The sequence below is a fragment of the Myodes glareolus genome, chromosome 9, assembly GCF_982192425.1.
Source record: "Myodes glareolus chromosome 9, mMyoGla1.1, whole genome shotgun sequence".
NCBI classification, from domain to species: Eukaryota; Metazoa; Chordata; class Mammalia; order Rodentia; family Cricetidae; genus Myodes; species Myodes glareolus.
The window spans coordinates 36063388-36081175 of record NC_142034.1 but is presented as its reverse complement, the minus strand read 5'-3'; the positions used below and the strand labels follow the sequence as shown (position 1 = coordinate 36081175).

The 17788-nt window shown below is 45.6% G+C and overlaps 1 protein-coding gene across 1 annotated transcript in view; it reads right to left on the bottom strand.

Moving 5' to 3' along the window:
• Positions 1-13334: 13334 nt before the first annotated feature.
• The window catches only part of Vmp1 (vacuole membrane protein 1), a 100237-nt gene continuing 95783 nt past the window's right edge, over positions 13335-17788 (bottom strand). The window contains exons 11-12 of the mRNA XM_048446779.3: positions 15091-15193; positions 13335-14131 (exon numbers count right to left, since the gene is read on the bottom strand). Of these exons, the coding sequence (XP_048302736.1) occupies positions 13988-14131; positions 15091-15193 (247 nt within the window). The 3' untranslated portion in view covers positions 13335-13987. The remainder of the gene's footprint in view (positions 14132-15090; positions 15194-17788) is intronic.

Below are 17788 nucleotides of genomic sequence, written 5' to 3'. Positions count from 1 at the left end.
CTGTCTCATCCCTCATCAATCAAAAATATCTTGTGTGTGTGGGGTTAGGAATGTGAACTAAAAAAAACAGGGTCTGTATTTTTTATTTAATAATGTCCTGTTCCTACAGCCTGATGCGAGGTCACCCTTAGCAGCAGACAGAACTCCACTTCTACAAGCAGGAATGCATACACAGGGAGCTGAGATAAACCATGCGGATGCTTCCAGTTTCCTGGGAAACTGTCTGCCGGGTCGGGTTCGAGAAAATAGGGAGTTCAAGCCATGGAAACAAAGGAGAGAGGGAGAAGATGCCCCCAACTGCAGCTTACAAGCATTTCAAAAGTAATTTGTTTTTGTTTTGGAGACAGGGCCAGGCTAACCTTGAAATCACCGAGACCTGCCTGTCTCTGCTTCCCAAGTGCTGAGATCACCAGTGTGCGCCACCACGCCTGGTCTTTAAATTGCTGGCTTTACCTAAGGGCGAAGTCTAGGACTAGGTACCAAGAACAGTTTAAAAAAAGGCAGAGCCTAAGTGTTGTGGCCCTGTGAGAGCAGGAACAGAAACATGGGGGATTAAGAGGCGGCCTGGGCTCTATAAAAAACAAAAACTAAGAAATTATTTTAAACTCTTTAAAAGCTTTAAATGGCGCATCTCTGAGCAAGTAATTCTGCTTTGTCCGAGTTCTCTCTTGCCAGTGAAGTCATTGTCATAGATGTTTCTCTGGCTTTCTTGTTCTCCGTAACTTTAAGGTTTATTTTTATTTTATTTATTTATTTATTTATTTTGAGACTGGGTTTCTCTGTGTAGTCCTGACTGTCCTGGAACTCACTCTGTAGACCAGGCTGGCCTTGAACTCATAGAGATCAGTCTGCCTCTGTTCCCGAGTGCTGGGATTCAAGGCATGCGCCACCACAGCCTGGCAAATTTAAGTATTTAAGTGGTACACAGTTTCCATCTGTCCAGCAATATCACCACTGAGCACACGTGGTTAGTGCTATGAATGTAGGCTATGCATCAGACTTCTGAGACAGTACTGTAAAGGGGAGGCAGTAGACAGTTGGGATTTGGCCAGTGTGTGCAAGGCCCAGGGTTTGATCTCCCATGCTACAAGGGAAAAAGACTTGAATAGAAAAATATGAAATATTAATATTTCAAAATTCTCTTACAATGATTCTTTACATTCATTCATTTTAGTTTTTCAAGACAGGGTCCCTCTGTAGCTTTGGAGCCTGTCCTGGAAATCACTCTCTGGACCAGGCTGGCCTCAAACTCATAGAGATCTGCCTGTTTCTGCCTCCCAAATGCTGGGATTAAAGGCATGTGCCACCACCACCTGGCTGATGTTGTATTTTTATATGTGCATTGATGTCTTGCCTGCATGTATGTCTGTGTGAGAGAATAGGATTCTCCAGAACTGGAGTTATGGTTGTGGGATCTGGGAATTGAACCCAGGTCCTATGCAAGAGCAGCCAGTGCTCTTAACAACTGAACCATCTCTCCAGCCCAAAACATTAATATTTTAATTATTGTAATTTTATGAATATTAGGCTGGTAATAGTAACTGTATCTATTTCTCCTTAAAATTTAAAATTAGGCAAATCCTTTCAAATTAGGTTTTAAATGAGATATGCAGGACTGAGTTGTTCTAGATAGTTCCAGAGCAAAGTTCAGGAACTTGTAGAAGTGTGAAGAAAACTTCCTTATACTTACTAGGTGAGAGGGCAAGAGAGTAAGAAACCCAAGCCAGGCAGTGGCAGCACATGCCTTTAATGCAGGCAGAGAGGTGGATCTTTGAGTTTGAGGCCAGCCTGGTCTACAGAGCAAGTTCTAGGACAGCCAGGACTACACAGAGAAACCCTGTCTGGGGGAAAAAGGACATGAGGCAAAAGCATGGAGTTTTCTTTTTGGAAAAAAGGGCTTAGGCTGGACCTCTGAGATCAGTATGCAGGGGCAGGATGTGAGCTGAACTCGACAAACATCCACCGAACACCTGCAAGGAAAGACTGCTGAGTGGGGGGTACAGAGATGAGTCTAACCTGCCTCTGTCTGGAAGACACTCACCGCCTGCTATGTTCCATGCTGTCGAGCATATTCCTGGCTCACAAGAGACTCCACATTTACTGGACAGATGGATTTAGGCCTCTAGCTCCAGCTGTCAAGCGCCAGGGACATGGGGAAGCCTGTTAAGGTCTTCAGGACTGGACAGCAAGTGCTCCCAGCTGCTGACTCTCCAGCCTCACAACAGAATTAAAAATCACCCTGGTCTGGTGATGCAGGTCTGTAATCCCAGCACTTGGGAAGTGATGGCAGGAGGATCCGGAGTTCAAGCCTAGGGTTAGCTACATAGCAAGTTCAAGTCCGACCTGGGCTACAAGAAGCCCTATGTCAAACAAGTGGCTAAGATAGCAGAGCACTGGCCTACCATGTTTGAAGTCCTAGGTTCAACACCCAGCACTACATAAACTGAGCACAGTATACCTATAATCCCAGCACTCTGGGATCATCCTTGGTCGCATAGAAAATTCCAGGCCAGGCTGGGACATATGAGATCATGCCTCGCCTCTAAAACAGAACAGACCAGCAATGTAATTCAGCAGGTAAAGTCATGACCACCAACCTCATGACCTGAGTTCAGTTTCTCCAATCCATGGGGTGAAAGGAGAGAAATAACCCCCGTAAATTGTCCTTTGGCTTCCATGAGTATTAAGTAATAAATAGAATTAACAACCAAGTGTAGAACTGAAAAGGTAGTTCAGCAGTTAGGAGCGCGGGCTCTTCTTCCAAAGGGTCCTGTCTCCATGCTTAGTGGCTCACTCTGTTACCACAGTCCCATGACATCTGAACCTTCCTCTGTGGGCTCAGACAACATGCAGGCAAAACACCATTTGTATTTTTAAAAATTAAAACAAAAATTAGCTGGGTGGTGGTGGTGCACACCTTTAATCCCAGGACTTGGGAGGCAGAGGCTGGTGGATCTCAGTGAATTTAAGACAAAGTGAGCTCCAGGACAACCAGAGCTCCACAGGGAAACCCTGTCTCAAAAAAAAAAAAAAAAGTTAAAACAAAAATAGTGCCTCTGGGGCCATCTTACACACACACACACACACACATACACACACACGCACACACACATACACACACACACGCACGCACACACACACACACCACACACACGCACGCACACACACACACACACCACACACACACACCACACACACACACACGCACACGCACGCACACACACACACACGCACGCACACACACGCAACTGAAGACAGGTTTAAAAACATGAGAAATTCAGCCAGGAGTGAGGGCACACACCTTTAATCCCAGCACTCAAGATGCAGAGGCAGGTGGATTTCTGAGTTTGAGGCCAGCCTGGTCTACATAACTATTTTCAGGACAGTCAGGGTGACATAGAGGGCTATTTGTGTGTGGAGGTCAGAGGACATTTTGTGGGAGTTGGTTCTTTCCTTCCACTTCGTGAGTCCTGAGGATAGAACCCAGGTCATCAGCCTTCAGGGACAAGCACCTTTTCCTACTTAACCATCCTCCCTCTCCTCTCACTTTTGTCTGGAGACAAAAGTTATACCCAGGTTTTTCTTTTCTTTTCTTTTTTTAAAGACAGAGTTGTTGGGTCAGCAACTAAGAGCACTGGTTGCTCTTCCTAAGTACCTGGGTTGGAGTTCCAGTACCCACATGGTGGCTTACAACCTTCTGTAGCCCCGGTTCCAGGATCTAATGCCATCTGGCCTCCTTGGGCATCAGGTCCACACATGGTGCGCAGACCCACAAGGACAAACTGTCCACACATAAAGTACTTCACCAACTGTGTTATCTGGGATCACAGATGTGCACTGCCTTGTCTAGTCTAGGTGGTGTTAGGGAGCCCAAGGCTTCCTGCTTGCTAGGCAAACACTGTAATAATTGAGTTCTATCCCTGACACCTTGCCTCTCCCCGTGCCCCACTTGCTTGCTTTTGAGACAGAGTCTTGCTGTGTAGCTCTAGAACTTGCTATGGAAACCAGGCTAACCTCAAACTCACAAAGATGCGCTTGTGCTGTAGAGTCAAAGGTGTGCACAACCATGCCTGCCATCTTTGTTTTTGCTATCTTGCTCTGAACTTCTGGCTCCAGATGAGCTTCTTTCTGTCTCAGTCTCCCAAGTAGCTGAGACGTCAGGCTCAGGAAAATAATTTATTAAAGGATGTTACACCCACATGGAAACAGCCTGAAGAACAGAGACTGAAGTCTAGTGAGTCAGAAGCTTTAACAAAGGGTAAGAGGAGTTAATTAGGAAAAAGTACACCTCAAAGGACTTTTTACTTCCTTCTGCAGGGACTAGGGAGTTCCCCCTGCTGATAAGGTCTCAGGTATTCCAGGCTCATCTCTGATTTGCTGCGTCAGGATGACCTTGAATTTACTGTACTTAGGTGATGGATGTAAATGTGTGCCAGGGGTGCCCAGGTGCCTGTGAAGATGGAAGAGGGTACAGATTTCCTGGAACTGGGGTTACCACCACGGGTGCTGTCAGACAAACACGGGTCCTCTGGAAGAGGGGGAGGTGTAACCGTGAGTTTGTGATCACCTCCTCAGTCCTGGGATTCGGGCAGTGCAGGACAAGGGGTCCAGGGCTTCCTGCATGCCAGGCAAGCCCTCTACCACATACACTGCATCACCAGCCCTCCATGGATTCTTTGTACAAGTGTTTGGCTTGCAAGAATGTGTACCATAGCCATGCCCAGTGTTCATAGAGGCCGGAAGAGGACACTGGGTCCTTTGGAAGAGCAGCAGGTGCTTTCAAGAGCTGAGCTGGCACTCCATCTCCGGACTCCTTTACTTCTGAAACAAATGCAGAGAATCTGATAACTGACTGCTTCATTCGGAAAGGATTACGCAGCATCCCTCCTCAGAAATCCTTGTACACATCTTCACAGGAGCAGCGGCTACTTAGGCCAGGTTTCATGAGAACCCTAGAACAGCGATACCCCAATCCTCCTTGTCTTTGAAAACAGGACAGGAACCTGCAAGTGGAATTCGCTTTCACCCATTCTCCACCACGAGGGCATACACAAATCACACCGCTCCTGCTGAAGCCAGGTGCTCCCAGAGTGGTGTTGTGGTCACCTGCCATTTATTCTGAATGCCCAGTCGGCCAGCTTCAATAAGCAATAACTCATTTACTAAAGCATGTAAACGACCTCAGCACCAAAGCAGCCAAGTGGAAAACTGCCTTCACCACACACTCCAGAAGACGCTGCCTTTGGTTTTGGCAGAGGCGGCTGGGAAAAGCCCTCACTCTGCCTTGGAAACACATCTGGGCTCCTGGCTGCAGCTGTGATCCAGGAGAAGACAGCAACACCCGGCACCAACTTTTCTCCTTATATAGAAAGACCATCCACCCAGGGATCACCACCCTCCAGCCTCATAGGGAGGAGCCAGGGACAGACAGGAGAGGGGAAGTTTCAGTTTCCTGTGACTCAAAGCTCTACTCACAGTGGCATCTTTTCATCAAATGCTATACAAGTAAGTGAAGGCTGCTATGCTTACCGGAAAGCTCAGAGGACATTGGCTCAAAGTCACAGTCTCTCACGGAATTCACTGACTATCTGGGTTAACTGGACAGTGAACTCTGGGGACCCTCTGGTTTCTGCTCCCCTAGTGCTAGGGTCCAGATGTGGACGCTGGGGAATCCACTCAGGGCCTCATGCTTGTGTGACAAGCATTTGACCCACCCAGCCATCTCCCCAGCCTTTCCTCTCTTCTCTTGCTTCTTTTACTCCAGCCCTGCCCCCACACCCTGGCCTCTAACAGGGCAGTAGCTCCTAACTGGACAGCTGCGGCACCCACTCAGCACATGCTGTTGGCTGCACACACAATGGACCCTTAGAGATAATGTTCTAGGGGCAAAAGCAGACCCAACACTAGAAAATGGACAAAGTTAAGTACCCTTCCTTTTGTTGGTGGCTCTAGAAATTGAATCTACAGCTTTGTGTATGCTAGGTTCTACTATAAACCATGTCACGGTCCAGAGGACCCGCAAGAAAACAGACTGTAGTGAGGAAGAGATGATCCCAGTTGGTACACCCACTGATCTTGCCTCTTCTACACAACCCCACACAGCCCTACTATTATTGTTTCTCTCAAACTGGGGATTTCATCTAGGCCAGGTTGGCCTTCAACTCCTGGTCCTCTTGCCTTTCCCTCCCAAGTGCAGGGATTACAGGGCATGCCACCACACCTGGCTTCGTCCACTCTGGGTATCTGCTGCCAGCACTCAGGAGGCAGAGACAAGTGGATCTCTGTGAGTTCGAGACCAGCCTGGTCTACAGAGTGAGTTCCAGGACAGGATCTAAAGATACAGAGGAACCCTGCCTTGAAAAACCCAAACCAAAAAACCAAAACAAAACAAAAACCACCGAGGAGTACCACCATATTCTGCCCTCTCCCCTCTAAAGTGTGGCTAACAACATGCCATGAGGAAATTAAAAGAACCATTCAAGGTGTGAGAGCATTCTGAAAATGAAGAACGTTACATGGCTTTAATCCTAGGACTCGGAAGGCAGAAGCAAGCAGATCTCGGTAAATTACAGACCAGCCAGGGCCACAAAGTGAGACCTTGCTCTAAAGTTGGAAAAAAAAAGGCCTATATAAATACGAATTGTTTAGTAATCATTGTTACCACCCGAGCACTCTGGGAATCAGACCAGACAGGAAGGCTAGGGAGAGGAAACACTGCCTGACTTCTGAGGCAGTGGCCTTGGTTTTCTGCTGTCTTCCTTTCTCCACCAATTCAGTGATCACAAGATGCAGCTTGAACTTTTGCCCTGATTTCTACACAACAGGGTGCGTGAGCAGGGCAGTGCCAAGGCCTACAAGGCTACTTCCTCGTCCGTGCCCTCACCACCCACAAACTGCCGAACCTCCCGTTCTTAATGCCCTCCTGGGTTGCAGTAAGGATTAAATGATTAAGTACAATACACTCGACAAGACACTGAAAAGTGTTCGGTACAAAGCAAGCAATCATTATCAGTTAGAGCAACTCCCTGCTTCCTGGTTCAGGGTGTAGCAGAGAGGTCCCTGGGAGCCCTCAGACTGCCGAGTGTAAAGTGCCACGGTGGCCTGGGAGAGGGAAGGGGCCATGTACCGGGCAAAGCAGGTCCTTGGGGAGAGCATTGCCACACTGTAGGCGACTGCTGGAGGCCCAGGCGGGGCTTACTCTCCAGCTGGGAGGGAAGGAGGATGCAGGGAGAGGCTGTCTCACTTTATTTTTGGCCTTTTTGAAAAGTGACTGGGTCAGGCAGTGGTGGAGTACATTTCTAATCTCAACACTAGGGAGGTAGAGGCAGGTGGATCTCTGTGAGTTCGAGGCCAGGCCTGATCTACAGAGTGAGTTCCAGGACACCCAGGGCTATACAAAGAAATTGCCTCAAAAAAAGAAAAAAGCCAAAAGTGACTGGGTTGAGAATATGGGCCTGGGGACATGGCCAGCGAGCCAGGCTCAGGCCGAGGAGTCACTGTGCTGTTCTTTGTCCCCACACATGGTGAGAAGCTGGAGGACAGCGACAATCTAACCTCCAGGGAAAATCATGGTCACCCCCTTTTTCAAAGGCCTAACTGGCCTTACTACCTCAAAACATTTTTCTTTTTGATCTGAAACAGCCTAGAACACAATTAAGCAATGCTGGCCAGCTGGGTCAGTACAAAGAGGCCCACAGGAAAAGACTGTAAATGTCACATTGGGATAGTGGGGGAGGGCCACAGAGGCCTCCAGAAGATCATCAACTGTCTCTTGGCATAGATGGCTGAGAGGTCCAGGAGGCTGGAGCCCCCCAGAATTCTGGAATGCAGTTTCCAGTGCAAATAAGGGTTAGTTTGTAGGAATGGTGCTGGAATGTGTCCAGGCACTTCCTGTCTGTCCTTTGAGTCACTTGGAAATGGCTAACAAATAGGTTGGACACCTGGCTTCAAATGGAGAAGGGGATTTCCATACAGACCCTGCACCGTAAAATTCTCTTCCTTCCCGAAGCAACTGAGATCAGGACTGAAATGTCCCCTAAAGACTCCAGTGTCCTACAGTGGCTCATGGCGAAGTTAGACCAAATACTAGACTCAAGGGGACAGCTCTACACGTGTGAAAAATGCTGCTTGAGAAGACTCGATGTCCAGGTTTGAGAGCCACTAGCTGGTGGGTCTGGATAATGAGCATCCAAAGCTGCATTTCTGTCTGTTCCTAGGTCAGCCAGCCACGTGCAAACTGAGCATGCTCACTGGATTTGGGTCAGCCTCCGGACTGGAGAATTTAAGTTCAGCTCGGAAGTGAATCCTGGCGGAGAGCAGGGGCCATCTAAAACAACCTCCCTTTTATTTTAATATTAACACCCACACAGAAATCTGTGCAGGTCAGAGAGCAAGGATAGTTGGCACCTGCCTATCAAGCGCCGTGCAGTTCTCAAGGCCGAGGCAGCCCGGTAGCGCTGGCTTCAGTGAGGTCTTTTCCCAGAACAGGTTAAATATGCAAATACACGCTGGTGGGTATCTGCTGCAGTTCCTGGCCGCACCTCCAAGGCAAACACATCATTACCTCAGGTGGACTCTTGGCCCTGCAGGGAAGGGACTGGAACCCAAGCCCCTGTCAATCAAGCAGGACTCCTAAAATTGCCGAACTAGCACACTGCAGACTACAGGTCCTTTTGGGTTGTCTGAGAATAAAGGCAGGAGTGTTTTCAGACACAATAGTTCCCATAAAATATGGCAGAATGGCAGAGGAGGTTGGCTAATTTGAGAGATAGGAAATTGGCTTTAAAAAATAGTCCTAAATTCTTACTAGATTAATTCTTAGCTGCACATTCAAGGTAACAATTCAAGCTAGGTAATGTGTTACCTAACTATGATCGGAACAGTCCACAGGCCGAGGCAGACCAATCTCATATGCTACACTACCGCCAGCACTTGCACACGAACCAAGTTATTCATGAAGAAAATGAGTAGCTTTTTGTGTCTATTAAAAAAGATCAGGCTGGGTGTAGTGGTGCCTGCCTTTAAGCCCAGCACTTTGAGTTTGAGGCCAGCTTGGTCTGCAGCATTACGGGACAGCCAGGGGCACACAGAGAAGCTCTGCCTTGAAATAAGCAAAACAAAAAGCTCTGACATGCCGCCATCAAATCTTTATTTTTAAAAAGTGGTTTTAAGCAGGTTCACCTAGTAAGCCGTACCAGATAACCTGGATTTAGTTTATTCTAAGGTTTCTGAAAGCTGTTGCTTCTGTTTCAAACTCTTCCTAATGTTTACTTAAGCTGCATGTGTCTGCGGAGGTTCAAGGATAATTTGCAGGCATGTAAGGTTCTCCTTACACCACGTGGGTGGGTAGACTCAGCAGTGAGCACCTTATTTGCTCAGCCAATATGCAGGCCCTATGCCCTTTTTTCCTACCTTCTAGTAAATTCTTTTACTTTCAAAACCCCTCCCTACCCCCTTCCCTTCTTTTATTCTTTTCTTTTCTTTTTTTTTTCAAGATAGGATTTAACTGTGTGGCCTTGGCTGTCCTGGAACTTTCTCTATAGATTAGGCTGACCCCAAGCTCACAGAGATCTGCCTGCTTCTGAGTGCTGGGATTGAAAGCATGTGCCTCACACTGCCAGGATTTCTCCCTTTTGAGCTAGGGTCTTACTGGCATCAACTGCAAGACTGCAAAGCCTCAGATTCTCTGGCACTGAGATCATAGGGACGAGTCACCAAGTCTGCTTATTAATTTTGCTGTTTTCTCTTGATACATTATCATGTAGTCTTGGCTGTTCTAGGGCTATGTAGGTCAGGATGGCTTCAAACTTGGCAAAATCCCAAGTGCTGGGATCAAAGGTGAGTCACCATGACTAGCCTAATTTGAACTTTTTTTTTTCCGAGACAGGGTTTCTCTGTGTTGCTTTAGAGCCTGTCCTGGAACTAGCTCTTGTAGACCAGTTTGGCCTTAAACTCGCAGAGATTTGCTTGCGTCTTGCCTCCTGAGTATTGGGATTAAAAGTGTGCCCCCCCCAGGTGTTAACAGTCCTGGCTTGAAGAGTGGACTACTCTGATCTTGAACTCACTAAGATCCACCTTCCTTTGCCTCTCAAGTACTGGGATTAAAGGCGTGTGCTGCCATTGCTCGGCTCGAATTTAAACTTTTAAAAATACTTTTCTGGGCTTTGTGACAGAGGTGCCCAGCACCAAGACTGAAGACCAGAGGTGATTCCTGAGACTCGTGCAGTAGGAAGAAAGAACTGATACCCATAAGTTGTCCTTTGATTTTCATGAACTCACTGTGGTATGTGTACACTCACACAAAAAATAAAGTGCTGTTTACAATAATAAAACACTTCAGGCTGGAATGAAGTTTACAGGTATCATGTATGTAGCAAGACAAGGGTCCATCCCCAGCACTGGAAAGGAGGAGACACACACGGACACACAATCTCCAAAACATGGTACCCCTCAAAGCAAAGTAATAACTGTTTGGTCAAATACACTTTTTCACTTACTACAAAAGCCTGTCTAAGATGACATAGGCTCCGAGAGAGAACGTGAAAATGAGATGCAGCTCAGCAGCAGTGTGTGTGCTCAGCAGTGCCAGAAGTCTAGGTTTTACTGGGCAGAGACAGGAGGATCACTGTGAGTTCGAGGCCAGCCTGGTCTACAAGAGCTAATTCCAGAACAGGCTCCAAACAAAACCTGTCTTGGAAAAAAAAAAAAAAAAAAAAAGTCTAGTTTTTAATTCAGAGGACCTGCAAACAAGCTTCTGCTGGAGAGAACACATTATGACATTTCTGCATGTGTATGAGATAATCTTTGACAATTTAAAAACTGAAGACAAGAGCTGGAAAGCTGTTTAGGCCCCGGGTTCAGCTCCTAACACCCACAGAGTAGCTTACAATCACTTGGGATTCCAGGTCCAGGGCACGCAATGCCCTTTTTTGACCTTGTAATACATGCTCACAATGCATTAATTAAAAATAATACAGTCTTCTTGATGATAAGGTCATCTTATTGATGATCAGTCTATAAATCTGGAGCTAAGGTCAGGTGTGGTAGTCCTAGCACTTGGGAGGCTGAGGCAAGTAGATGTGTGAGTTTGAGGCTAGCCTGGTCTACCCAGTACCAAGACAGTCAGGACTACACAGAAAAATCCTGCCTCCAAACAAATGGATAAGCAGAAGAACAAAACAAAAACTGAAGTTTAGGGAACATTTACAGCAGGCAGCTCACTTAGCTTAATGCAGTGTTTGTACTTGAGGGGTGACGGCTGAGTGACTGGTGAACAGGATTCTCTTACCGTCCTTATGCCACAGAAGGCGAAGCATGCTGGGGACAAGGCCGGGGCTGGGAACACTCACTACAGGATGCACTCTCATACCTAGCAGGCATGAAAATGCCATTTGCATTCTTAACTTTTTCTAGACTGTTAGGAGCCTGTGGGACTAGGCCAGTAGTTCTCAACTTTCCTAAAGCTGTGATCCTTTAATACAATTCTTCATGTTGTGGTGATTATTTCATTGCTTCTTCATAACTGTAATTTTGCTACTGTTACGAATTGTAATGTAAATATCTTTGGAGACAGAGGTTTGTCAAAAGGGTCATGACCCACAGGTTGAGAACTACGGCACTAGGTGCCCATTATCCAAGCAAATGAAAACATCCTTTTCCAGAGCTCTGCCATTCAGAGCATGCATACATGCAGATTCCAGAAAGCCATGAAGTCGGGCCTGATGCCTCCCATTCTCATGGTAGTGCTTGGGGGAACAGACTGCTGCTGGGTCATTTAGCTGGGATGCGGTAAGGAAATGAGACTTATGTAGAAATAGAGTTGAGATGCCCAAGCCCACTCATGTTCCAGGACTATCAAGTCATCGCACTTGCAAGTCTTCTGGGCTCCTACTGGCTGGAATTAAGTAGTAATGTATTTTGAGGCATGTAGCTGTATCTAAGTGGTTAATGGAACCAGGCAACCACTGGACAGAAGGGTTATCACACTGCTCCAGCTGGGATCCAGGGCACGTGAACAGGGTATGGGATCTGATTAGTCTCCTAGACTTTGAGCTCGGGAAATAGTTTTTCTTTTTCTAATATTCTACCCTGAATCAAGTTTATAAAGAAATGCCAAAGATTTAACAAAGATTTAATATAATACAAATATGGTTCATATTCAGCCTCCTTTTTCTTCAAGAAAACACAAAATAAAATAGTGAAGGAGATAAAACAACAGGAACCCAACATGGGGATTCTGATGTTAGCTAGCCAAGAGTATCTAAGTTATATTGGTCTAAGTCCAGCATTTTTGAGTTCAAGACTAGCCTGGACAAATAGTGAGACCTTCCCTCAAATAAACAAATAAGTAAGTAAGGAAGTAAATAATCCATCTGTTAATTTGGGCACTGCTTTTCAAGTTTGGTCAGGCAACAAACTGTTAGTCCCTGAAAAAACCAAAACCAAAAAAAAACCCCAACCAAACAAAAATCAACCAGTCAACCAAGAACAAAGTTCAGTAACAACCTTTCCAAAATCCACGAGGCAAAATCACTTTTCATTTTGTTTATTTAGTTTTGATTGTTACTACCCCAATTTCCTAGTTAGTCTTCTCTCGATACTGCTGCAGTATCTTGGCATAAAGACTTCAAGTGTCATTAGATGTAGGGACCATATTATTGACTGTAAATCATGATGCTGGGTTATGTTTGAATGAAAACATTTGATGTGGATGATCAGATGAAAGATACCAAAATGTCAGACAGCCCATCGACTGCTGTTGCCATGAGATTCAACAGTCAACATCAGTCTGATAAGCTACCCGACAAGGTGGTACAGCCATGCAGATGTCACGACGGTTGGCAAGCAAGAGGTGCCCAGGCAGGACTTAAAGCAAAGCAAGTATCTCTGGCCTGCCGAGGCTTAACGCCAGTTCTAGGAAAGAAAGTGGTTTATTCTCCTACCAAGCAAAACAAAATGAATAGGGTCAATCAGAAAAATGTCAAAGGAAAATCACATTAAGAATAAAACACAGAAACACACAGAAGTAAACTTCCACCTGTTAATGTTAGATACAAACAGCTAAAACAAACACGAACATGAAAAAGTGGTTCTTGCTAGTGTCCTTTGATTTATACATCACTACTTCTTTTTTTAATATAAAGTAAGAGATTCCCATGCTAGGTGAACCTCACTCTCTGGGTCCAGCATAACAAGGTATCTTGGTGGTGGCTCTTTGAGGCAATCAATTAAAGCTTGGGCAATTCTAGTTTTAAGTATATTTGGCAAGGCTGCAACTCACTTGGTAGAAGTGAAAAAGAAACAAAAAACCATAGCACTAAAGAAAACGGACACAATTTCGGAATGATCAAAGATGTCTTTATAAAGTTTTTCACGACTTCATTCTAAATATACAGAATAAAAAATAGTGTACTCATTTGTGAGACACCAACCAGATTTTCCTTATACCTGTCTCAAAATTTAAAGATCAATTTCCCCAGAGGGTGTGCAATGCATCATAAAATGGCCTTTTTTGAGGGTGGGAAAGGAAGGCATATTAAATTGTTCCATGATAGACATGCAAAACTGCTATCCAATATATATAACTTATATACATTTGATGACTTAGAAAAAAAAAACAATCATTTGTGACAAGCCTAAAAAGCCTGTCATATTTAACATACTTTAGAACGTTTAGCGTGGCAGGAGTTCTCCAATTGTACCATGTGGGCCCTTTGAAAGTAACAGAAGGGCAATTCTTGTTGAGTCTGCAGCATAGCATCGCATCCACCCTAAGGAAATACAATGTGGATTGGACGGAGGGTGGAGACCTTACCTTAACACATAAGGAAAAGTATGTCAGTGTAAAATACGGACTAAACTGCTTCGGGAATAATGTTTTAAAAATCAATACAAGCTGGAAAAGGGGATCTTCCTTCCCGGTTAAAGCTCTCCCAATGTGAAGCAGGACCCCTCCATGCTAACTTATGGAGATAAAAACTTTCTCTGCTTATTTAGTTTTCTCCTCTGAGTTCAAGCGCTGCTGGACTCGTTTGGCGTAACTTTGTGCCATGGAGTTAATGATAGACAGGATAAAGTAACACACCATGACCACGACCAGCTTCTCAAACATCCAGGACAACCAGTTTTCTCCCTGCAGGAGAGAAAGCAGAACAATGCAAGAAAAGGCTTTCCACCGCTCACAGCCAGAAGGCATTACTTACATAATACTTCAAGAGAGATGTTGAGAACTTGAGGGTTGCCTAGACAACCCAAACAATTAGATACCGTTCTCTAGGTATCCTGAAATTTACACTTGGTCACCCTGATTCACTCAGCTGGATGCATAGCTGATGCTAACTTGTAGTTTAGGGAGCAGGTGGGGAGGAGGATGGGCTATTCTTTTATACTGGACCCTGGGAACAGTGGTTTGGTTAGGGTCTACTCTCTACAGCTGCCTTGCAGTCTTGCTGGGAAGGGGAAAAAAATAAGTTAGAGCTGCTTTTAAAACATAAATGGGAGCCGTGTTTGGACAACTGACGGCAGCAAAGGGCTACAGGAAGAGTCTAAAGTCAATGAAAACAACCGCGTTCCTCCGGGCTTCTTAGTTAAGGTTGCTCCTTACTTATCCCTGTTGGTTCTTTCCTCTCTGCCTCATAACTGCTGACAAAATGGCCAGGCTTAGTTTATTCAAGTTAGAAGGTCAGCTGTGGCAGGAGCCTAGCTTTATTTGAAAAAGTAAAAAGAAGAAAGCAAACAGTGGCTTTCTCACAGCAGAAATGAAAAAGGACATTCATGTTCATGTTACCTAATACTTGGTGATGGTAAAATCTATAACGTTTTTACCCGATCTGGAAGTGCATGTAATAACTCAATTAAGATCAAGACTACACTGTACACAACAGAACCACTGTCTTCCATTACCCTAGTCTTGTTTCTGAAAACACCCGAGAGACACAAAGACACATTCCCCAGTGGAGAATACACAGTGCCTCAACTCCTGCTACTACACTGACAAACAGCCTCACTCACTCTGTCTAGAAACCGGGAGAGAAGGGAATCTAATTTGAGTCTGAAGCTGTTGAGTGGGGGAAGCCAGAAGAGGATCCTCACCTGTGGGCTGCCCACTTCACTTCGGTGGTGGAGCTTCTGCCGCTGCGCCTCCAGGTACTCCTGAAAAGGTTTCTGCAGAGATGGACCTATGCCGGGGACAGCACTGAAAGCGGGTACCAAAGCACGAGCAAAGACACATTTGGGAAGAAAAGCAAGAGAAATGTTAAAGAAAATCCATTTACCCCTCAGACAAAAAAACAAACAAAAAAAACAAAACAAAAAAAAAACGGGGACTGCATAAAAAGAATAAACTACAAGTAGAGCAGAAACAATCCCCTGAAGTGTAGCTAGTGGATAAAATCCTCCTTCAAACAACTTCAAACAACATTAACATATCTGGGAGAAACTAGGAATGCAAGCCCAGAGCCACCGCGAGCGAGCGCAGCAGAGACTGCACGCTGGTGTGGCACAAAGAATAAAATGAATGACTTCTGAGAAGTCCCACATTTATCACCACTAGTTCCTGTAAGAACTGGTTTAAACCGATTAATAAGGAAATGACTTATGCTTGTGTCATCTCTAGTTAAAAAAGAAACTGCCCTCCCTCCCTCCGACTGTCCCATCTTCTCAGGGGGGTGGTGGTGGTGGTGTAGTGAGTGTGTGTGTGGGGGTGGGAGGTGCTTTCTCAATCTAAGTCCTTATTAGGACAATCCCTGCGTCATCCTTATCCAAAAGAATGCATTAGCACATTCGGAAGGCACCTCCCCCTCCCCAGAAGTCAGTGATTAACAAAGGAACAAAGAAGGAAGTACGGACCTTGAATCATTTCACGGCTTATGATGGATGTTTGCACAGAAACTTCTGTACACTACTAAACAGCCTGTTCCAAGATGTCTGGATAGCTCCCTCTGATAAGGCTCTGGACCAAGCAAGCTCCCCAGAGTCCGCGGAGCCAGGGCTGTAAAACCGGTCTAGCAACTGAAGCTCCCAGGCTCCCAGGTCTCTTTTTTCTTTTGATAGCTAACAGGCTTTTTAAAATGGGACTGTGGGGGCAGTTCTGAAAAAGTAAACATCCTTATTTCCTGTACCCTTTACTTTCTCATCTGTCTTATTTGCTAACAGGCAAACAAGCCTCTATTTTCCCTAGGGCCAGCGAGAGTACGGAAGGCGCACGTGTGCGGTGCACAGTGCTACTGGGAAGAGTACTGACTCCAATGAACTCTTTTTTTCTGGAACAATTAAGTTGCTGTTTACAAGAGCAGAAGAACAAAAGAAGACTTTTCTTCTTTCTTTCCTTCTTTCTTTTCTCTCTCTCTCTCTCTCTCTTTCTCTCTCTCTCTCTTTCTCTTTCTTTCTTACAGTAACAGCTTCCCAGCTGCTGGACATTCTATTTCTTTCCTTTCATTCAATTATCTATCAATCACTGAACACTTAAACGAGTCCCTGCTTTGTGTCCATGCTACAGAAAAAGGATAATCAAATCAAAACAAACATCTCAAAACAAAGTGCAGCTGGGCGAATTTTCCCACTCATGTAGTTCCAGCACTCAGAAGGCAGAGGCAGGTGGATCTCTGTGAGTTTGAGGCCAGCCTGGTCTACAGAGTGAGTTCCAGGACAGCCTTGTTTCAAAAAAGGAAAAAAACAGAAAAAGAAAATCTGTGGACAGATTCACTGACTTTGAATGAAGCAGGTGTGCAAGAACTGGGAGACTCACTCCTCTTCATGGGTCAGTTCAGGCAGGCTGCCTTCCTTTCCTTCCTTCCCCTTTTCTTTTTCTTTTTTCTTTTTGGGTTTTTGAGACAGGGTTTCTCTGTCCTGGAACTAGCTCTTGTAGACCAGGCTGGTCTCGAACTTACAGCTGTCTCTGCCTCCTGAGTGGGGGGAATCAATGACATGCTGTGCTACCACTGACTGGCTAATACAGAGCATTCTTGCCCCCCCCCTTTTTGGTTTTTAGAGACAGGATTTCTCTGTAGCATTGGAGTCTGTCCTGGAACTCACTCTGTAGACCAGGCTGGTCTGGAACTCACAGAGATCCACCTGCTTCTGCCTCCCGAGTGCTGGGATTAAAAGTTTGCGCCACCACCGCCAGGCTGATACAGAGCATTCTTAAAAAAACTTTATTATATTTTTATTTATTCATTGTGTGTATGTGTGCGTGTGTATGTGCATGTCAGAGGATAACTGTTGTTCCAGATTTATTTTATTTGTTCATTTATTTATTGGAAATGAATCGTGTGCTTCCCCCCCCCCCCCCGCCCAGACAGCATTTCTCGGTGTAGCTTTGAAGCCTGTTGTGGAACAACTCACTTTGTAGACCAGGCTGGCCTTGAACTCAAAGAGATCTGCTTGCTTTTGCCTCCTGAGTGCTGTGATTAAAGGCATGTGCCACCACCACCCAGCTTAAATGAGCGTTTTACCTACATGTATATATTTGCATGTGTGTATGGTGCCACGGGAGGCCAGAAAAGGGCTCTGGATCCCCTGGAACCGGGGACACGGATGGTTGTGAGTCAGCATGTGGGTGCTGGGAACTGAACCCTCTACACGCCCAACAGGGCTCCTAACTTCTGAGCAATCTCACCACCAGTCCTTTCTCCCTCCTTTGTTAAGATAAAGTTTCACTAAGAGCCCGGGATGGCCTGAAACTCACAGAGACCTGCCTGCTTCTGCTTTCTGAGTGTAAGGATTATGTACTAATATATGTACTAAAGATATGTACTAACATGCCCAACAGAGGACAACTCTCGGTTCTTTC